The 24202-nt window shown below is 36.8% G+C and overlaps 1 protein-coding gene across 5 annotated transcripts in view; it reads right to left on the bottom strand.

Moving 5' to 3' along the window:
- Positions 1-761: 761 nt before the first annotated feature.
- LOC106080437 (torso-like protein) overlaps positions 762-24202 on the bottom strand; it is a 30162-nt gene continuing 6721 nt past the window's right edge. For all 5 annotated transcript variants that reach the window (XM_013241831.2, XM_059362497.1, XM_013241830.2 and 2 more), the window contains exons 2-4: positions 1975-2266; positions 1480-1911; positions 762-1412 (exon numbers count right to left, since the gene is read on the bottom strand). In XM_013241831.2, coding sequence (XP_013097285.1) covers positions 1005-1412; positions 1480-1911; positions 1975-2199 — 1065 coding nt within the window. In that variant the 5' untranslated portion in view covers positions 2200-2266 and the 3' untranslated portion in view covers positions 762-1004. The remainder of the gene's footprint in view (positions 1413-1479; positions 1912-1974; positions 2267-24202) is intronic.

Genomic DNA, 24202 nt, shown 5'->3' on the forward strand with positions numbered 1-24202 from the left:
TCAGATCATTATTGCGATGAGTTACAATTGGAGTAACAACAATTGTGGGGGGGGGGGGGCATAAGAATATGTTTTAAAAAGTTTTTACTATTTTGTCGGGGCGAAGCGGTTTTTGAGATCGGAAATCCGCTCCGCTCCTGTTCTCAAAACTTGCGCTCCCGCTTCGGAAAAATTAGGCATTCTCCGCTGCCCTCTAAATCTCTGACTCCTGATTTAAGATTTAGAGCGTGCCGAATACTGGCTTAGGTGTATGTCAATAGTGGCATGGGGCGGATTATTATCTGCTCCCCTTTTCAACCTAAACTGGTATATTTTGCTATGGTCCAAGATATTCTACATTTGGTCAAAAGAAAACTACCGAAGGGGGTAGAAATTTTAATATGCCCAACATCGGTGTAGGCTGATTAGCATGCAAAACATCCAGCTTCAAACTCCTATTTGTTTTTGCTGCTTTTTCGATACAATTATGTATCCATACATTTATTATTATTTCATTTAATAACTTATTGTGTATATACAATCATTATTAGATTTATTTTAAAATTACATTTTTTGTTTTATATTCTAAGCATTTCTTATTGTTCTGCAGAAGACCAAAACTACTCTAGATTACATTGACTTTAGTAATAAATTCTTAGAATGACAAACACTGTCTACAGATGTTTGGGTGGCGAAAATATTTCGATACATTTACAAGAGAATACATATGAAAAACTATGGGCTTACATGGACATTAATTAAAACTTACGATTAATTATATGGTGCTACAAAAACTATCACAGGCATTAAATTGTGTTTTTTTTTTCTTACGATTTTATGACATAAAAACATTTGTTGTTTAGAAACTAATTCCAGCTAAATGCTCAGTGTGGAACCAACCCAGAGAAAGGCATTGCTTTTACAGGCTCTAAACGGCAGTACAGAACAACATGGCTGACCGAGTAAATCGTCGTTTCGGTTTCTCTAGCAATAGGAACTTTCGCTTCATTGGCCAATTTTTCAGTTCAATTCTGCGGCATGTTGGCCTCCCACAGCTCCATGTGATTATCCAGCACCTCGTGGAACCAATTTTGCTTCTCGGGTTCGTCGCGGAATATGACGTTAAGGGACTTTAAATCTAACTGCAATATGGCATCATTGCCCAGCAGAGCATCCAAGGTTCTGAGAAGCGTTCCATTGCCATGCAGCTTGAGCAGAGTGACATATTTTACCACCAGATATTGATATTGCAGCTTGCGACGGGCCCACCGCTCGACGGTATTGTTGGCACTTGCCGAGCGAATTTGACCCAGGTGCTCGGCAAACCAAGGAGCAAAGAAATTATACAAGTCATGCTTGGACAAAGAGTGAATTCCTTTGGATTTGATGCGTTCCTTAATCATTTGGTAGTTTTTACGATTATAGACAAAGACCTGTTAGGAAAAGAGAAATGTTTAATTATGAGTATTAGTGAAGTGATAGCCTTCCACACATGCATACCTGATACAATGAATTTCCAGTGGTGTATGAGTTGATGTAATGAGTTCCCACATTCTCAAAGAACTTTACAGCTGTGGTAACATTTCCCGCCACTATGTCATTCATGCGCTCCCTCACATCGTTTTCCAGCGTCAGGTTTAAAGGCAGATCTGTTTTGAATTTTCCCGTCTCCCGGAAACGCACCACCCTTACCAGAACATACGAATAATCACCCTGGATGAAGGAAGTGTTGATGCCCAATTTCTTGGCCGCATTGTCGGGAAACCAGCCACCTGTAAATGCTTCCCAGGGTCGATCTAACCGTTCTATGGTAAAATCCCGAAAATAGGCTTGATACAGTTGGCGGCGATTATCACAAAACTCCATGTGAAAATCGCCATGAAAAATGTTGGGAGCATTCTGCTCGTTGCTCTCCGCAAAACTATTGACATCCTACGAGATTCGAAAAAGGTCACTTGTCTCTTGGCTTGTTTTATTATGAGTTGAAAAAAATACCTTATAAATATTTCTGGTGGGCTCCTTGAACAACCATCGCACCTCTTCGGCTGTGTCATTGGTTGGTATAACCCTCATCGATATTCCCAAGTAACCAAAGCGCACGAACACATTGAGAGCCTTGCCTACTCTCAACTGTGATTCTCTCCCACTGCCATGGCCGCATCCGCATGTTGCCACTAAAAGTAGTGTTAACTGCCAAAATAACCCATTTTTTGGGTTCATTGCTTTTTCGAACACCACCCAATAATCTCGAATGTATTACATATAGCCAGCCGATGCTGAAATCAGTCTGTAATAAAATAAAGAAAAGAAAGACAATGTAATTAAGCTCATAAATGGAGTAATTAATTTTTGCCCAATTTTCATCTAAATTAACACAGGGAGTATTATCAATGTCCCGATAATCATGCCAAAATCGGCACAAATTTTAATATATCTACATGAAAGTTGATTTTTCGATGGACCTCCTTGAGTTCTCTTGAGGTGTATTTTTGACCCGATTCAACTGATATTTACAACCGTGAGTTGCCGGTTATATCCAAAGATGCCTATGTTCATACATAAAATTTAAAGTGAGTTGCCGGTTATATCCAAAGATGCCTATGTTCATACATAAAATTTTAAGTAACGAAGTATTTAATTATGGAACAACATTTTTCAAAATTCCATATTTACTCTGTTTTAATATGTAGAAAAACGAAGATATACAGACCATTTTTGCACTAGTTTTAGAAATAAGAAAAATATATCATTCGCCCACTAAACATTTGTTCCAATCGATGTAGACCGATCTTCTGATTTCACTTTTTTGATTGCTTGGGGGGAAAACTTTTTGCAATGAAAACCACTAAGGAAGGGCAAAAGTCGGGCGGTGCCGACCGTATAACACCCTACACCTTCCCTATAAGTACAATGTGAGAGCTATATACAATTCTAAACCAATTATGATGGACCTCGGCGGATGTTTTCCGATGGGTTATTAAACAATCCGTATCAAATTTCGAGCAAACTACGGTTAACAAATGACAATATTATTGCAAATTACCCAAAATCTGACAAACATATAAAGGGTGATTTTTTTGAGGTTAGGATTTTCATGCATTAGTATTTGACAGATCACGTGGGATTTCAGACATGGTGTCAAAGAGAAAGATGCTCAGTATGCTTTGACATTTCATCATGAATAGACTTACTAACGAGCAACGCTTGCAAATCATTGAATTTTATTACCAAAATCAGTGTTCGGTTCGAAATGTGTTCATTCACCGTAACGTTGTGTCCAACAGCATCTTTGAAAAAATACGGTCCAATGATTCCACCAGCGTACAAACCACACCAAACAGTGCATTTTTCGGGATGCATGGGCAGTTCTTGAACGGCTTCTGGTTGCTCTTCACTCCAAATGCGGCAATTTTGCTTATTTACGTAGCCATTCAACCAGAAATGAGCCTCATCGCTGAACAAAATTTGTCGATAAAAAAGCGGATTTTCTGCCAACTTTTCTAGGGCCCATTCACTGAAAATGATTTGCAAGCGTTGCTCGTTAGTAAGTCTATTCATGATGAAATGTCAAAGCATACTGAGCATCTTTCTCTTTGACGCCATGTCTGAAATCCCACGTGATCTGTCAAATACTAATGCATGAAAATCCTAACCTCAAAAAAATCACCCTTTATATGGGAGCCATATCTAATTCCTAGCCAATTTCGAGCAAACTTCTCAGATAATGCCTTAGTCGTCAAGGAAAGGGTTGTACAAAGTTTTGGCAAGATTGGTCAAAAAATTCGCTTGCAGTGGCTCTTGGAGTGAAAATCTAGCGATATACATATATGACAGCTATATTTTAAACTGGGCCGATTTCTATGAAATTTACCAGTAATGTCGAGAGTCAAGAGAAAATCCTTCCTGCCAAATTTCAATAAAAGCGGTTAAAAAAGGAGCACTTTATTGCAATATTTCCCAAAATCGGACCAACAAATATATGGGAGCTATACTTAAATCTGAACTGATTTCGATCAAACTTTACAGAAACTATGACAGTCGTCGAGCAAAGCGTTTAGCAAAATTTTTTGAAAGATGGGTTAATAAATGCGCTTGCAGTGACTCTAGAAGTTAAAATCGTCCGATATATATATATATATATATATATATATATATATATATATATATATATATATATATATATATATATATATATATATATATATATATATATATATATATATATATATATATATATATATATATATATATATATATATATATATATATATATATATATATATATATATATATATATATATATATATATATATATATATATATATATGAGAGCTATATCTAAATCTGAACCGATTTCGAGTAAAATTTATAGACAAATATCCGAACCGGGCCCGCTTCGCTGCGCCCTCTTTAACTCTCTAATATCTTTTTGGGGTGGGACACTTCGTCCTGAATGCGGATAACGAATTCGTGCCATTGCAGCTTATGACGCTGAACGCGTTCGAATCTTGGTAAGAACATCGAACAAAGCAGTGGTTGGCGACATTTGCGAGGTACAATGCCATGCATGGTCATTTAAAACATTTTCCCCAAAGAAATGTCGCACTGCGGGACGCCGTTCGGATTCGGCTATAAAAAGTTCTATTATCATTGAGTTTAAACTCGGAAACAGAAAGCACTCATTGATGTGTGAGAAGTTTTCCCCTGCTCGGTTCCTGGTGTTTTTAAAAATTTGGGTATTGAGAAGTGCTTTTCGAATATGGATATCAAATTCGTGCTGCTCTTCCAAATCCCTTTAATTTGAGACCCATATTACCCAGGCCAGTAAATATGAACCGCTTGGAGTTGGGTCCAAGTACCTCCAGGTACTTGGACCCAACTTTTATTATAAAATTCGTACTCTACTCGTGAATACATTTCATTTGAATCCCATATTGTCTCGATCAGTCCACTTTTATTTTTGGGAGTACTTTTAGGGTAAAGGGGACGGTTTTTTAATTTTATTTTAATTTGTATTATTTAAGCAAATACAATGTAAACTACCACTGACAACTTAGGATTTCTTATAAATGTCAACAATAATATATATATATTGCAAAAGCTTATAAACAAAAAAATACGTATATATTTGTATATATAGATTTGTCTACCTACGCTAATAGGGGTATGATGAGAAGTTCCGCAATATTCCCTTTCAGACGTCAGTATCCAGGTCGGGTCTCAAATAAAAACCATTTTGGCCAGAGTAAATTTAATGAAAATTTTTTATTTGATCTAATTTTGTTTTATTTTATTATTATTTATTTTATTCCATTTTATTTGCTTTATCATATATTTTTTTATTCTATTTTAGTTTACTTTCATGTGTGCTTAATTCTATTTGATTAGTTTTATTTTAATTTGTATTATATAAGCAAATACAATATAAACCACCACTGACAACTTATGCTTTCATATAAATGTCAACAGTGATATTTAATGCAATAGCGTATAAAGAAAAAAAAAAAACAAGTAAAAGGGCATTTAGTTCGGCCGGGCCGAACTTAGGATACCCACCACCTCGGGTATATATGTAAACCCCATATCGTCACAATCCGGTGAAAATTGGATAACTTAAGCACCCAAATTCGGCACGGATATTGAGTGGTCTAATATATATTTCACTATTCAATTTTGTAGAACAAAATATTGGTCTTTTTGGCAGATATATTCAAATATAAACCGATCTGAACCATATTAAAGTAGGATATCGTAAGGCGCAGAAAAACTCAGCTATATCAAAATATAGTCCGATCAGAACCATATTTAGGTCGGATGTTGGGAGGCTTAAAATAACCCACTGTTGAAAATTTCAGCGAAATCGGTTAAAAAATAAAGCTTTTATGGCCTTCAGACCCTTTATCGGCAGATCGGATTATATGACAGCTATATCTAAATGTAGTCCGATCTTTACCATATTTGCGTCGGATAATGGGAGGCTTAAAAAAACCTACTGTTTTAAATTTCAGCGAAATCGTTTAAAAATAAAGCTTTTCAGACCGCTTCCGACCGCTTATCGGCAGATCGGTCTATATGGCAGCTATATCTAAATATAGTCCGATCTGAACCATATTTAGGTCGGATTTTGGGAGGTCTTAACCTACTTACTGTTTCAAATTTCAGCGAAATCGGGTAATAAATAAAGCTTTTATGGGCTATAGACCCTTTATCTGGAGATCGGTCTATATGACAGCTATATCTAAATATAGTCCGATTTGAACCATATTTAGGTCGGGTATCAGGAGGCTAAAAATAACTCACTGTTTAAAATTTTAGCGAAATCGGTTAAAAAATAAAACTTTTATGGCCTTCAGACCCTTTATCGGGAGATCGGTCTTAATGACAGCTATATCTAAATTTAGTCCGAAATGAACCATATTTACGTCACGTATCGGGAGGCTTAAAAAAAACCTACTGTTTCAAATTTCAGCGAAATCGGATAAAAAAACAAAGCTTTCATGGCCTTCAGACCCTTTGTCGGGAGATCGGTCTATATGGTAGCTATATCTAAATATAGTCCGTTCTGAACCATATTTGAATCAATTGTCGTTTTAACCATATTTAAATACTCACTGTTTTAAATTTCAGCAAAGTCGGATGAAAAATAAAGTTTTTATGGGCATTAGACCCTTTAACGGAAAATCGGTCTATATAGCAGCTATATCCAAATATGGTCCCCTTCAAGAACTTAACCAGCGAGCATCAAAAAAACGTATCTGTCTCAAATTTCAGCTCAATATCTCAATTTTTTAAGGCTCTAGAGTGATTACAACAGACACACGAACATCGTTAAATCGTCTTAGAATTTTACGTCGGAAATTGATATTTAGATGTGTTGCAAACGGAATGACTAAATGAATATTCCCCCTATCCTATGGTGATGGGTATAAAAATCTTGCAAATGAAAAAAACAAATAAAAATAAAAACAAACAAGTGAAAAGGCGTTACGTTCGGCCTGGCCGAACTTTGGATACCCACCACCTCGGGTATATATGAAAACCACCTTTCATAGAAATCCGATGAAAAATGCATAAATGGCAGCTATATCCAAATCTGGACGATCAGGGCCAAATTGAAGAACGATGTCAAAGGGCCTAAGGCAACTCACTCTTCCAAATTTTAGCAAAATCGGATAATAAATGTGGCTTTTATGGGCCTAAGACCCTAAATCGGCGGATCGGTCTATATGGGGCCTATATCAAGACATATATATAGCCCATCTTCGAACTTAACCTGCTTATGGACAAAAAAAGAATCTGTGCAAATTTCAGCCCAATATCTCTATTTTTAAAGACTGTAGCATGATTTCAACAGACAGACGGACGGACATGTCTAGATCGTCTTAGATTTTTACGCTGATCTGGAATATTTATACTTTATAGGGTCGAAAATGGATATATCGATGTGTTGCAAACGGAATGACAAAATGAATATACCTCCTATCTTACGGCGGTGAGTATAAAAAACGTTATATTGATGTGATTTTTTTTCTGTCATCTGTCTACGCTTTCTAATGACACCTTATGACATTCGCATTCGAGATGAAGCCGCAAAACATAAAAGAATTAAATAAAAATCATTCACAATTCATACACATGGAAATGCCAAAACACAATTTAAACTCTTGAATGATGGCTTTTAATACATAAAATAATCAAATATTCTATTTAAAAATGAAATCATATATGATATATATAAAAAAAAAAATACCAGCGCGTAAATGTTTGTTATGAGCTAAATCTGCAATCCAGAAATAAATTTGATACTGAACATGTTCGGAATAATTGAATGTGTCGAGTTTCAATTGTTTTTGGTTTTGTGGATCATTAGGGATAACCTGCCAAGCCGATAGCCCCAGAAATATGAGCTTAAAATCATATAATTAAAACATTTTGATTTAAAGATGTATGTGTGTATGGTATGGTATTAACAGCACACATATACATTTACAACTATACGCACGTAGTTCAACTCACACACTAGAAAATATAGAAAAAAAACAGCTTCTCAGTGGTGGCAGCGTTGAATAATTAATTCAAATGACAATGGAGGGCGGACGAGTTTATTGAACTCCAGTGAAAAACCATTGAATGAATGAATCAGGATTAAAGGCGGCCAAAACCTAATTATATTTTACAATTAAAAATAATCATGTAAAGCTCAGAGATGACGGCATTTGTAAAAAAAAACCTACAGCAATTACGGTTGTATTTTGAATAATTTTTTCTCGTTTTCTATAAATATTGCTGGAATTAAATGTACATTAAATTCTCTTTCCGGAAATGATTAGAAATCACCTTAATATCACTTTCATTGATTGTAAATGTTCAAATGTGTGCAGCACCTTTAGGCGTTTCTCAGTCTAATTGGCATAATTGATAACAATCGTACACAATTATTAAATGGAAAAAAATTATAAAGACACCCAAGCAATTATATCAAGAAAAATAATATATCCTTGAAACACAAAACTGCCATTTATTTAAGGAATGAGTCTATCCTGTAATGGGTAAATCAAAAAATCTATAATTATTTAGGTAATCTATTACATAACAAGCAAAAAGGCGTTTAGTTCGTCCGGGCCGAAATTTGGATACCCACCACCTCGGGTATATATGTAAACCACCTTTCGTCAAAGTCCGGTAAAAAATTCATACCTTATGCCCCATAGCAGCTATATCGAAATATGTTCCGATTTGGACCAAATACTAATAAGTACAAGTCATTGTTCAATTGTGTAAAACAAAATTTTGATCTTTTTAGTAGCTATATCTATAAATAAACCGATCTGAACCTTATACAACACGGATGTCGAAAAGCCTATCATACGTCATAGTGTTAAATTTCAGTGAAATCGGATTATAAATGCGCCTTTTATTGGGTCGAGATATCGGTCTATATGGCAGCTATATCCAAATCTCGACCGATTTGGACCAAGTTGCAGATAAATGTCGAACAGCCTTACACAACTCACTGTCCCAAATTTCGGAGAAATCGGACAATAAATGCTCCTTTTATAGCCCCAAAACCTTAAATCGGGAGATCGGTTTATATGGCAGCTATAACCAAATCTTGACCAATCTGGGCCAGATTGATGAAATGACTCAACTCACTGTCTCAAATTTCAGCAAAATTGGATAATAAATGTGGCTTTCATGGGCCTAGACCCTAAATCGGCGGATCGGTTTATATGGCAGCTATATCCAAATCTGAACTGATCTAAGCCAATTGATGAAGGGTGTCGAAGGGCCTAACACAACTCACTGTCTCAAATTTCAGCAAAATTGGATAATAAATGTGGCTTTTATGGGCCTAAGACCCTAAATCGGCGGATCGGTCTATATGGGGGCTATATTAAGATATAGTCCGATTTAACCCATCTTCAAACTTAACCTGCTTATGGACAAAAAAAAAAGAATCTGTGGAAAGTTTCAACACAATATCTCAATTTTAAAGACTGTAGCGTGATTTTAACGGGCAGACGGACGATCGTCTTAGATTTTTACGCTGATTTATAGGATCGGAAATGGAAATTTCGATGTGTTGCAAACGGAATGACTAAATGAAAATTAATCATCTTTTAATTAAGTTTGCGTATCTTTGGCTTGAATCTATAAAATTGGGACTTGTTTGACTTCTTCCGCATCTAGATTCCACAATTGTTTCTCGATGGAATGTGGTATGGCTTCGTAATCGAATATTTGGCATCTTAACCCCCAAAAAACCTCAATTATTAGCCAATCAAGCTGCAATTTTGTGCGTGAATCCCCCTATAACGCGTTTTTACTTCAGGAACCTCTAAAAGCTGTATCATTAGCCGATTTACTTTCTTAATAATCATCATGTAATAATCGTCATAGTCGAGCTAATAACATTGAGGTGAAATTTGTGGATAATGGTCTCAGATGAGCGAAATTCGAAGCGATGCCATGGTGAATTTAACTCTCTGCGGCAATAAATTGGGTTTTTAGTCGGTAGGGCAGGTTATAAGCCCGAAATAACAGATCAGTGAGGACTTATGTGCATGCAGCAATACATTTTCCCATCTTAACCCAAAGGAAGACAAGTAAAAGCGTGCAAAGTTCGGCCGGGCCGAATCTTATATACCATCCACCATGGATCGCATTTGTCGAGTTCTATGCGCGATATCTCTTTTTTGGCAAACAAAGAATATTGAATAAGAACTGTTATACTATTGGAGCTATATCAAATTATAGTCCGATTCGGACCATAAATGAATGCTGAACATTTTCGAAGTCATTGTGTAATTTTTCAGGTCATTCGGATAAGAATTGCGCCTTTTAGGGGCTCAAGAAGCAAAACCGGGAAAAAGGTTTATATGGGAGTTGTATCAAGCTATTGATCGATTCGGACCATATCAGACACGTATATTGAAAGTCATGAGAGAAGCTTTTGTACAAAATTTCTGCCAAATCGGATGAGAATTGCGGCCTCTAGAGGCTCAAGAAATCAAGATCCCAGATCAATTTATATGGCAGCTATATCAGGTTATGTACCGATTTGCGCCATACTTAACACAGTTATTGAAAGTCATAACAAAACACCTCATGCAAACTTTCAGCCAAATCGGATGAGAATTGCGCGCTCTATTGGCTCAAGAAGTCAAGATCCAAGATCGGTTTATATGACGGCTATACCAGATTATGAACCGATTAGAATCATACTTAACACAGTTGTTGGAAGTGATACCAAAACACTACGTCCAAAATTTCAGTCAAATCGGATAAGAATTGCGCCCTCTAGAAGCTCAAGAAGTCAAGACCCAAGATCGGTTTATATGGCAGCTATATGAAAACATGAACCGATTTGGCCCATTTAAAATCCCAACCGACCTACACTAACAGAAAGTATTTGTGCAAAATTTCAAATGGCTAGACTTACTCCTTCGAAAGTTAGCGTGCTTTCGACAGACAGGCGGACGGACGGACGGACATGGCTAGATCGACTTAAAATGACATGACGATCAAGAACATATATACTTTATGGGGTCTCAGACGCTTATTTCGAGGTGTTACAAACAGAATGACGAAATTAGTATATCCCCATCCTATGGTGGAGGGTATAAAAAAAAATACTCATAACCATTTTATTTCCCTTCGCAACCTTAGGCCAATGACACAAAAGGTGTCCGACTGTCTTCAACTCCTGATCGTCCACACAGACTCAGCAGTGCAACCTGTGTTCAGCGCAAGGTCATTAATATAATATTTTTAACCACTTATTTAATTGGTTTTTTATATATATATATCTGTAGACAGAATATCTTCTACAATTTTCAGTGTCAGTGTGCCTGAAATCGTAAGTTAAAATACGGTATGATTTGAGATGCATGCAAAAATCTGTGTTTTTCGATAAATTAAATTCAATGAAGGTCCTACACGAATGTCAGTTTCCTTGTTAGGACTCCTACGAGCATAATCATTTCGAGGTCCCCCTTCCTCTGAACCAGGATAAGTGATGACGTGAAACACTCGGTCACAGGCCCATTTGCCACGAAGCTTACACAATGGAGGATTCATCGAATAAATAGAACGATCGGCGCTCCTGGCTAGCTCGACGGCTGCCTCGTTCCCTGCCAAGCCATGATGGGTAGAGAGCCATGGTTATGCCATGGTTTGAAACATCACTTTGCATCTCCTAACTACGCTCGAACACACATGACCCAAAGGCTTCATCGGTGACTAGCAGCCCACTTTCATCATCAACAAACAAAGACTTTCCTGGTACATGGACTGGAGCGTCGGAACAATGCCCATAATTTGAGGTTTCCGACTCCCTCAGACCAAAAGCGATTTTCGTTGCCGCAAGGGCATAAGATCGACCGCGGCTTTTACTCTTTATCTCGGGACACTCATCCTCTTTCCAGAGATCAGTACTGCCGCAGTATCTTGTAAAGTATCAAACTTCACAAAATCATACAACTCAATTTATGCCCCATGAACGACGTCCGCAATAATAAAGAATAAATCACCACTCATCCGCGTAACAACCATTTCAGAACTCCATAAATAAGTATCCGCCGAACCATGACCATAAACATACAGCATACTATTAAGGCATAAGTCCCCAACTCCTTTCTATCAATTTGCGACATGAGTAGTACGTATTCAGTCCCTTTCCTATTCTATCTCGGAGGCTTCTGATATGTATTGGACCCACGGCCCTGGTAATCCGAGCACTCAACCAACTCGGCGATCGGAGTGTACCACATAGGCACAAAAGGGATAACAAATGAAGAAGAGAGTGTGAAGTGAAGTAGACTACGAATCTGGTTTTAATGATTCGCAGTTGTCTTTGTTTGTTTCTCTTTCAAGACGAGCTCAATGATCGAAGATGCAAATGGAAAAGGAAAGCCAAAAATAGCAACCCACACCTACCGCTATGGGACGCGTTTCGTCTTTGGTTAGAAGGCCTTTCAACCATGCGTTGGTATGTTGTATTTGAATCGTATTAATAGCGAAAACGCATCTATGATACAATCGCCACATAAACCAAGCTCGACAACCCTGCTTATGAGCTGTACTTTTCCCAATGCATGTATTTTTGTGTAATGACAGATATTCTTTCTGTGACAAATTACACTTCTTCCGTACTACACATGCTTGTGTGCATCTTTTGGAAGTTGTATTGATGGCTTCGAACGCTAAGACAACAGCAATGGCTCTCGTTGTTGTTCCGTGTGCCAAGGTTCAAAATCTATCCAAATCGAAATCTAGATCTAAAAATCTATTCCATCCTTGCCGTGTATAGCGGACTTATCTATTGACCATAAACACGTCAAAGACGTTTGTCAATCATCTGATCACAAATTCATCATCTCAACTACAATTATTAACTTTAACGAAAGGTTTAGACATACTCGTGCGTGAGTGCTAATTTCAATGTGGTTTGGCCCAACTCCAAATATCAATGAACAAAGTTCTTTAGTTGTCAACATTTTCATTATGCCTTTTGTGTGTGAATTTTAATGTTCGGTTTAACATAACATACGAGTGCACAATGGAATGATGTGATTGTGTTGACAAAAGTCAAGCCAACTTTTTTGGGTGCTTCGATACTCTTGGTGGCATTCAGAACCCTTTGTTTAATACACAACCATGGTGTGCGATTTTTGCCTTGATCCCCCGAAGGTTGTGTACTTTAGACGATTAAGTCAAGTTCAAAGCAGAACCTTGAGAGCGATTTCCGAGCGTGCCATGGTGGCGAGGTGCCGACTAAGTAGGAGAACATAGAACAATGTGTGTGTACTAAATTGAATTTCAACAAATTCTACCGAATTTGGATTAACACTTGGGGTTAAGCTGAGAGTGTCGTTATCGTTGTCGCTGTAGCCTTTTGGAATGGGAAGTGGTCATGAATTATGTAATGCTCGCTGCCCGAACAAAGTTTTATGGCACATGAGATTTATTCTGGGTGCTAAAAATATGACCGCAAACAAACAAAAACACAGTTTAGACAATAAAAACAACAACGATGTGAACAGTGGCGGCCGCAACAACAAAACACACATAGACATAATTAACATAATGTAAAACAAAACAAAACAAAACCAACCTCAGACCAAGTGTCCCCAGAGAGACATGCAGAGCAGGGAGTAAGTGCGAAAAGCGCCATCAACGGCAACAGCAACCAATTATAAAACTTTGGACCAGTTTTACAAAAATTAAATTTAATATTCAAACAAAAGGTTTGATTCATCCTCCCCCGTCGCCCGGCTGGGTGGTTGGCGGGCGGGCGTGAGGCTTAACAATATAACTTTCCGCCATAGGTAACAGATACACCATAACACTCTGATAGCGAGTTTTGTGGAACACACATGGGGGGGGGGAGACCATAACACAAAATACTTTTAAATAGTTTGCAAATATTTTTGCCACAAACATCTCTCCACTCATACCCCCGCCACACACACACAAACATTCACATGTGTGCATTGCATATGTTTGCCCATTCGCCTGCCTTTCGGCCAAATTACCTACTGGCCCGAGTGGCGGGCTGAAGTGCGAGCACAAGCAAATATGGTCATATTTAAACCGGTTGGTTACCTTTCAGTTTTGCTTTGTTTCGGTATTAAGTTTTGTGGAGCACAACCTCTCCGAGCAAACATAACAAACTAGACTTAAATCTCTTGTTTTTCCTCTCTCTCAATCTAAGCCAAAAACAAAATTGAAATGCAAGTTATTGCCAGGGTTGTCGTTTAAGGTGTCGATTTAAAAAGAGAAATATTAAAAAAAACACACACACATACAAACTTTACACTCCCGTTATATTATTGTAATTTAAGAGAGTGGCGAAAATATGTACAGATAAAAATTACTTACTTACTAAAAGAGGTACAAGGCAACATATTTGTTCAATGACCTTACGTTCTGGAGAGCAAAAAAAATGCTAAAAATTAAAAAAAAAACAAGTTATAGTCCGATTCGGGGCTCAAGAAGCGAAATCGGTAGATCGGTTTATATGGGAGCTGTATCAAGCTATAGATCGATGCTGACCATATTGCACACGTATGTTGAAGGCCATGGGAGGAGCCGTTGTACAAAATTTGTGCCAAAACGGATGAGAATTGCGCCCTCTAGAGGCTCAAGAAGTCAAGACCCAAGATCGGTTTATATGGCAGTTATATCAGGTTATGGACCGATAAGGACCATACACAGTTGTTGGAAGTGATATCAAAACACTATGTGCAAAATTTCAGTCAAATCGGACACGAATTGGCTCTAGAGGCTCAAGAGGTCAAGACCCAAGATCGGTTTATATGGACCGATTTGGCCCATTTACAATCCCAACCGACCTACACTAATAAGAAGTATTTGTGCAAAATTTCAAGCGGCTACCTCTACTCCTTTAAAAGTTAACGTGCTTTCGACAGATAGACGGACGGACGGACATGGCTAGTTTGACTTAAAATGTCACGACGATATATACTTTATGGGGTCTTAGACGCATATTTCGAGGTGTTACAAACAGAATGACAAAATTAGTATATCCCTATCCTATGGTGGAGGGTATAAAAAAAAAGTAAAAAGGCGTTAAGTTCGGCCGGTCCGAACTTTGGATACCCTACACCTCGGGTATATACGTAAACCACCTTTTGTCAAAATCCGATGAAAATTTATACCTTATGGCCCATGGCAGCTATATCGAAATATGTTCCGATTTGGACCAAATTCTAATAAATACAAGTCATTGTTCAATTGTGTATAACAAAATCTTTGATCTGTTTAGTAGCTATATCTAAAATAAACCGATCTGGATCATATACGACACGGACGACGAAACGCCTAACATAAGTCACTGTGTTAAAATTCAGTGAAATCGGATTATACATGCGCCTTTTATGGGGCCAAGACTTTAAATCGAGATATTGGTCAATATGGCAGCTATATACAAATCTGAACCGATTTGGGCCAAGTTGAGGAAAAATGTCGAAGAAACGAACACAACTCACTGTCCCAAATTTCGCGAACTCTGACAATAAATGCCCCTTTTATGGGCTCAAAAACTTAAATCGAGAAATCTGTCTATATGGCAGCTATATCCAAATCTAAACCGATTTGGGCCAAGTTGCAGGAAAATGTGAAAGAGCCGAACACAACTCACTGTCCCAAATTTCGGCGAACTAGGTCAATAATTTCGCCTTTTATGGCCCCAAAACCATAAATAGAGAGATCTGTCTATATGACAGCTATATCCTATAGCCTAAGACCCTAAATCGGCAGATCGGTCTACAAAGGGGGTTATATGAAGATATAGTCCGATATAGCCCTTCCTCGAACTTAACCTGCTTATGGACAAAAAAAGAATCTGTGCAAAATTTCAGCTCAATATCTCTATTTTTAAAGACTGTAGCGTGACAGACGGACGGATATGGCTAGATCGTCAAAGTTCGGCCCGGCCGAACTTAAGGCCTTTTTACTTGTTTTTCTTTTGATATTTGATTTCTTCCGATGAGTGTTAGTGAAGATAATCGTTAAAATACAAAGGAATTAGTTGGAAACGCATTTTATTTGCCCATTAGCTAGAATGCAAATTCGCTAAATCTCTCTGTTGACTGACTGATCACAATCTCGCCCATACGTCTAAATCTAGAATTAAGAAATTTTGCTCGTATGTTGGTCTGGGATAGTAAGAGCGAGATTTTACGATATTCTTAGGTTTAGGTACAAAAAAATACTAAAAGTTTTCTCAGAATAGTACCGGAAGTGGGAAAAATAGAACGTTTAGTGCTACTATTGGTACTTTTTGGTACTTTCTTTGCAAATCTTGGAAGACCTATGAAATATGGAACATAGGTACAGTAATGCAACGTAAGCGGGCGGATATAATTGATTTTTGGTCATTTGTCATTTAGGTACTAAAACAAGTACCAAAAAGTACGAAAGTGTGGGTAAACATAGCACAGGGCGAACGGTTAGAGCTAGAACTCCGAAATTTGAGTTAAATAACTGTTGTTGCGAAATTAAGGGGGTTAAGTACCGCATTTGGTATCATTTTATACATTGGTTACGGCTAGGGCTCTGAAATTTGCCATGTATAACCAGCATATATGTGTTAAGTGACCAAATGATTTTTTTACAAATCGTACATTTTAGTAGCAAAAGGTACAAAATAACTTATTAACTTTTACAATTAACGGAGACTATCGTAGTTTTGATCTCGTAATTGCGATACAGTTACACATTGAGAATAAATACCGGGCGACTAATATTGTAATAAATGTACACTTTTTATTTCTTTACCGTTAAAAAAAACTCTTGGCAACCCTGATCAGTACTCAATAATAAACAAACCGTGAAAAGCAGAGGAAGCCAAACTCTCGCACTCATTGCTCCCAGCTGTTGTCTAACAGGTAACAACAACAGGTAAACAAATGTAGCGCTCAAAATAGTATCTCAACCACGATAAACATTTAAGCTCTGCTAATTTTGTGTTGTTGTTTTTCTTCTTCTTCTTCTTGCTGGACCGGACCGGTTGCGATTATGAGTGAGTGCAAAAAAAGAACGATTGGTATGAAAGAGCATTTTAGAATATAAACCAGTACAATAAACGATTTTGAACTGAGTTCCTTGGTCAAAACGGGATTTTGGGAAATAATCAATACAAGTGTTGCCTTGCATTATTAGCCTTTTGCTCTTTACGAGTAAATATTAGGATGTTGCGCATGCGCGTGACGCTCATTTAATGGTAGACATATAGAAATGCCTATATACTTACATATGTAGAAATGTGTGTCTTTAACGAGCCGGTCTGTGACAACAATTACCAAATTGGAATTTGTTAACACCAAAAAGCAATGAACTGTCGTCTATCACCAGACAGTTGTCATTGGGCACTTTGGTGTTACATATAAATGAGATCGAGCGTAGGAGGGTAGTATGCCAAACATGAATTGTCGCCAATTGGAACAAATTACGGTTGGCCATTATAAATCAGGTTGCGGCCACAAGTTTTAGGTCACGTGATGACTTGAAAAAATCTCAAGTGTATGAATTAAAAATAATAGAAAATTCAATAGATGGACGGGGTATAGGTGTTGGTAATTTAATCATCATAGACATTTCCAAGCCTAAAAAGAACACACTTAAGCTTTCATATTAAAGACAAGCAAAAGTGTGCAAAGTTGGGCTGGGTGGAAATTTTGGACGATTTGCATTTATTGTACACGAATTGTCACCAAGTTCAATCTGGTATATCTGTCAAACTAGAAATGATATCTACAGGATATATCAAAAAGAAAGTTATGCGCAATGGAGTTCCAGTGTAACTCCGTTATATTTGGCTGAAAAATCATAAACGGCTTTTGTTGGAGAATTCAAACACTTCAAAGTGAACAAAATGTTTGTGTGTAGCACCATAAATCGTTATAGTGATACTGGTAGCTTTGTCAAACGTAAAAAACGTAAAAGATAAAAAAAAGCTGCAACAACACCTGAAATGATTTGCGAACGAATTGAAAGACATACACGCCGTAGTGGCATGGAATGATTAAAAATCTTAAAATATACTCAGAAGGTATGCAATTTATATTGAAAAACGATTTTACATCGATGCCAAAAAAGTTCGACTTGAACGCGCAAAGCAGTTCCTAAGCTTGCACGAACGTGCCCTCTGACGAGAGAAAAGATCCCAATTGAGCAATTCGTAATCTCCCAAAATGGTCGTGTTTGCTTAACCGAGCGCATTTTTTGTATTGACTGCAGCATATGTTGGAGATAGTTTCCCTTATTTACATGAAATTTTATTAAAGGGGCTTTAACCTTTTTACTCAGATACTGTTACGTGATGTGTTCTTTTAAAAATTATGTTAATAAAGCAGAATTCCTTATTAAAATGCTAATACACCATAGTGTTAATAAATATTCATATAAAGTCCCAGTAGCTGAAATTGAAACCAGTTTCAAACGGCATTTAATAGATTATGTCTTCACTGGCAAACAACTCGTTTCAAATATAATAAATTATATTTTTTAATGCTTAATCTTAAAGATAGAATTCTCAGTTAGAAACAGGATGACTTTTGTTTGCAGAGCACATTTTGGAACATACAAATTTTGGTTGTCTGCATTCTTAATTGACATTTGAATTCAACATTTGTTGTCAATTATGCAAAAGTTTTGTCCAAATATATTAGTGCGACTTCTGTTGGCAAATATTTTTTTTTTTGTGTTAATTTAATCAATTTAACCAATTGATCATACCAACCTTGAATCAGTTCTGAACTCCACTTAACCATCGACAATTCAATATACAAATTTTGGTTGTCTGCATTCTTAATTGACATTTGAATTCAACATTTGTTGTCAATTATGCAAAAGTTTTGTCCAAATATATTAGTGCGACTTCTGTTGGCAAATATTTTTTTTTTTTTTGTGTTAATTTAATCAATTTAACCAATTGATCATACCAACCTTGAATCAGTTCTGAACTCCACTTAACCATCGACAATTCATTTGAAACCAAACTCAGAAAAACAAAACGTTGCTAGCATTGTGAATTAACCTTGTGACTTGCTAAAGACCGACCATCAATTTGACGATCCATCCGATAGCAGTTTGCCTCCGTCTACCAACCAAACGTAGACCGAGCACATCGAGCGTAAACAGTCAACACGTTTCATCAAATGACGAATGGCGATGTTCGAAATGCAATGTCCGTTAATGTCCCTGCAAGTTTAAATATGGCAACAAAGTGTTGAAGTTCTTTGGGGGGTGGCGACAATGCATATGCCACATGGAATATAAAAAAATTAAGGTGCCTCAGAAATTGTTATAAAATGTGAGTTTGAAACTGAAAAATTCAAACAAATTTCAGATTAAAAAGAAAGTGAAGCAAGAAGTATTTTCGATTTTTGTTCTCTTTTAATACATTTGAAGAAAGTTTAGTATAGGTCTATTTGACATTTCTGCAAAGGAAATTAAATAAATTTGAAATAGATTTATTCAACATAAAGTTTTGTAAATATTGATGAAAATATTTTAGTAAATGTTTGCAGATGACATTTTTGGAGACTACTGTCATTCCGTTTGTAATGTCTACTCGATCATATATCGAAAGCATAAAATTCGTCTAAAAGAAGTAAAGTTATGAGGGCTGCTATATATATTTTCAGCCTAATAATGAAAATACATGTATTTATTATCAAAAATGGTTTTATTATTTTATAAACTAATTATCGAAGCTCTTTTTACACTTCGATTGAGATATCTCAAAAAACACTTCTAAATCATCTCCTGGCGACGAAAATCGTTGAGCATGCAGTTGTTTGTGTTCGGGAATAAAAGAAGTCATTGGGTGGAAAGTCAGGGCGAGATCCATTAAAAACAAACCATTTTTACAGCCGGATGTTCTTCGAATATCGAATGTATGCCGGTGGAAAAATTGCCCAAATGCTAATTTTGCCCATGAAAATTCCACTAAGGAACAGGGCAAACATGTCCAAGGATATCAATACAGAACTTGTTGGAATAACTATTCCCGTACTTACATATATGATGAGATTTACCAATAATATGCATATATCGAAGCGCAAACTATCAAAGCGCTGCAAGAAATGCGTATGTCAAGGGACTGACGCGATTCATTGTGCCTTCTTTCAGCAAAATTGGTTCATAATCTCACCTTTTATGGACCGTACTGAACAGGGATGTAGAGGAGCCTAGCACAACTCGCTATCCAGCGAAATCGGACAATAATTGCGCCTATTATGGGCACAAGACTTTAAATCGAGGGATCGGTTTTTATGGCAGCTATATCCAAATCTGGACTGATCTGGGTCAAACCAAACAAGAATATCGAGCGGCCTAACATAACTTACTGTTTCAAATTTTAGCGAAATCGGACAAAAAATGCGCCATTTATGGGCCCAAGACTTAAGATCGGGAGATAGGTATATATGGCAGCTATATCCAAATCTGGACCGATCCAGGCCGTATTGAACAAGAATGTCGGGAGGAATAGCACAGCTCCCTGTCCCAAATTTCAACGAAATTGGATTATAAATGTGGCTTAAATGGGCCTAAGACCTGAAATCGGCAGATCGGCCTATATGGGGGCTATATAAAGATATAGTCCGATTTAGCCCATCTTCCAACTTAACCTGGCAATGGACAAAAAGAAGAATCTGTGCAAAGTTTCGGCTCAATATCTTTATTTTAAAGACTGTAGCGTTATTTCAAAAGACAGGTGGTCGGGCATGTCAAGATTGCCTTAGATTCTTACGACGATAGAATATGTATGTTTTATATGGTCGCAAACGGATATTTCGATGTGTTGCAAACGGAATGAAAAAAATATGCTCCCATCCTTCGGTGGTGGGTATAATAATAATAAACCATTTACGTGGTAGATCGTCGACGAAGAAGTATGGCCCAATGAAGCCGACGCCATGCAAACCGCACCAAACTGTTACTTTTTGTACATTGAAGAGATGAATTTTGAACGCACGAAAGCCTCATTTCTTATCTAGAATTTATGAAATTTGGATCTATTATCCTTTAACACTCATACCAGTTACAGTCAATATCAGAACCTACGCCCTTTAAGAAATTTTGAAGCAGTCAGACGCCATGTATTTGGCCCTTTAAGAAATTTTGAAGCAGTGAGACGCCATGTATTTGGCCCCTAAAAATCAATTGTTTCATTCTGTCCTCTTAACGAATACACACACAAATAAAAATAACTTTGAAAAACAACAACTTTTGTTGAAAAAACGACGACGAATTTATTTTGAATTTCAACAACCCAAATAACAAATTTGTTGTTGAAAGGCACTCTTTGCAATCCAACATATAACAACAACCACAATATATCCATTAGAAGATCAAAAAACCGTTTAACCAGTCGCTATATGAGCTTTGCGGCACAGCTTCGGTGTGGTGGTGCTTTTATTTTTTTTCTGCTTGCGCTAATTTTCTCTTTCGTTAACTGCTTTGCCCCCGGTTTTTTCTTTGTCACTCGTTTTACTATTACGGTAAATCAAATTTTATTAATTTTGCCACCGCATGATTTGAGAACTCATGATTTCATGTTCGGTGGTCCTATAGTCTTCGACATGCTTTATTCATGATGACATAACTCAATAAGCATTATTGAACAGTAATAAATGTATCAATAAAATTTGATTTAAAAAAAATGTAAAAACGACATTTAGCTAAGTTTTCTAAAATAAGTTTAAAAAAAAACATAACAAAAACCAATTATTTGACCGACCGGGGGATTTGAACCTGGGTTAGCAAGTATTTAATGGCAATCGTGTTTTGTGTGCTACATGGCAGTACGCGTATTTTAACAACTAACTTAACAAAATAATTTGTTGAAAATCTACAAAATTTCAATTATTTTGTCTGTCAAGTCTCTACAAAACTACATCAACAAATATAGCTTCAATTCATTGTTAAAATTCGTTGAGATACAAATTCGGAGGTTGGTTTTTTCCGCAGAGTTATTTCTTCTAGCAAACTCGACAAGAAGTGAGAAAATTTTGAGTTATCCCCGTCAATTTTTCCAGCAATTAACTTGTTATATATATGTTGGAGGAAGCTACCAAAAATTGAGGTCAGCCTACTAACCTACCAATTTTGGTAGGAACCTACCGAAAACGGCAACACTGGTTATAACCTTACTTGTTCTCTGCGGAAAGATGTCACTGATATTACATGGACAATTTTCTTATTTCTCTCCATCCAATATCTTTTGACCGAACCTCCTTTTGTGTAGTAGTAACATTTTGCCAAACGTGAGGCGGTTTAATATTTCTATGAATATAATACGTGACTATTTGTCTGCTATTGAAATTAGGAATAGTAAAAATATTTGTTTACGAAAAAAAAAGTATTCCTAATATTCACTGTTCTACAGTGAATATTAGGAATACTTCTAAAGTGTCGTTAACCCATTCAACTACAAACTAAATGGAAAAGATTCGATTTTAAAAATTTGTACGAACAAACATTACACAGAGCAGAGTCAAAATTAATTCAATGTTTTCTGAAACATGACTCCCCCTATGGGCGAACCCATTCAACTGGCCAGGACTTATTTTGAAATGTCTTTTTTATTAAAATTTTAAAACGCTAGTCAGCATTTAGCCTTTGTTTCAGTCGTATGTTGTTGTTTCATCCATAGTTTATGAACGATTGCTGTCAATGTTACGGATGTCTAGAACATGATGAATCGATTATTTTTATGATGAAGGCAATTTGGTGTTCAAAAGTCAAATGGCACGATCATTTATTAGAATAAATACTCAAACACACACACTCGCTATACCTGAAGGTGAAGCGAAATAGAGATTCATTAATTTAATTATAGTATATGAACGCGATGAACTTCAAAAACATAATAAAATGATAATCAAACATGTATAGTCAAGTAGAACCTTGTATAGCCCGAAGAAGGCATCCAAGCAATTTAAAAACTGTTGAGAGCTAAAACACATTTTTTTTTATCAAAGTCTGCAAAATAATATAGTTTTGAAACCAAATATTGAAAAGAAGCAACAAGAAGTAAAATCGTGCTAAGTTCGACCAGGCCGAGTCTTGGAAACCCACCATCATGGATATGGCAAAAGTTCACCCAAAGGATTTGTATCGTTAGTGCCACGATTGTTGGAAGTTGTAACTGAACAAGAATGTCAAGACGAATCTTTATGGGGCCGCAGATTAATATTTTGAGGAGCTACAAATGAAATGACTAGGTGGTGGGTGTAAACAGCTGTGTTCCCTATCAGATGATTTGGATAGAATTGCACTGCAATGTCCTAATTTATAGTTATCTATTTGTTGCCAGTAGAATACATAAACCGGAGGCCACCGTAGCGCAGAGGTTAGCATGTCCGCCTATGACGCTGAACGCCTGGGTTCGAATCCTGGCGAGACCATCAGAAAACATTTTCAAATTACAATTATTAGGTTATTCTTATCGGTTATCGATAATAATAACCCAATAATCGTAATAATGCATAGGAAAAACAAGTAAAATCAACCGGGCCGATTCTTTGGAACCCACCACCATTGACTATTCTAAAATATTGGAGATATATCTGGTTATAGACCGATTTGGACCGTAATTGGCACAGTTATTGAAAGTCATAACAGAACACTGTATGCAAAATTTCTACCAAATCGGGTTTTAATCCGGCTTGTAAGGGCTCATGAAGTCAAATCGGGAGATCGGTTTATGTGGGAGCTATATCAGGTAATATACCGATTCGGACCGTACAGTTTTTGGAAGTCATAACACAACCCTACATGCAAAATTTCAGCCCAATCGGACAAAAATGTCGACTCCCAGGAACTCAAGAAGTCATATCGGGAGATCGTTTTATATGGGAGCTATATCAGGTTATAGAAACAGAACATTTTTATATATTCTGCTGAAAAGGTACACAGATAACATAAACTTGTTCTAAAAAAAACTCTTCATAACTCCGTATTAAAACCGGGATAGCGATACATGATACTATCTTCCCTGCAAGAGCATATACTCCAATCTTTTAAATCACACGGCCCAATCAGAACAGATTTGTTATATCAAGAGATAAGCACGAAATTCAATGCAATAGCGAATGCTATCATGCAGCAAGTCCGAAGCAAAATTTTTGACGATCAAAAAGAGATCACTTGGGACTCTATTGATTTGGGCGACGATAAACGGGGGTGA

This window comes from Stomoxys calcitrans, chromosome 2, assembly GCF_963082655.1.
Source record: "Stomoxys calcitrans chromosome 2, idStoCalc2.1, whole genome shotgun sequence".
NCBI classification, from domain to species: domain Eukaryota; kingdom Metazoa; phylum Arthropoda; class Insecta; order Diptera; family Muscidae; genus Stomoxys; species Stomoxys calcitrans.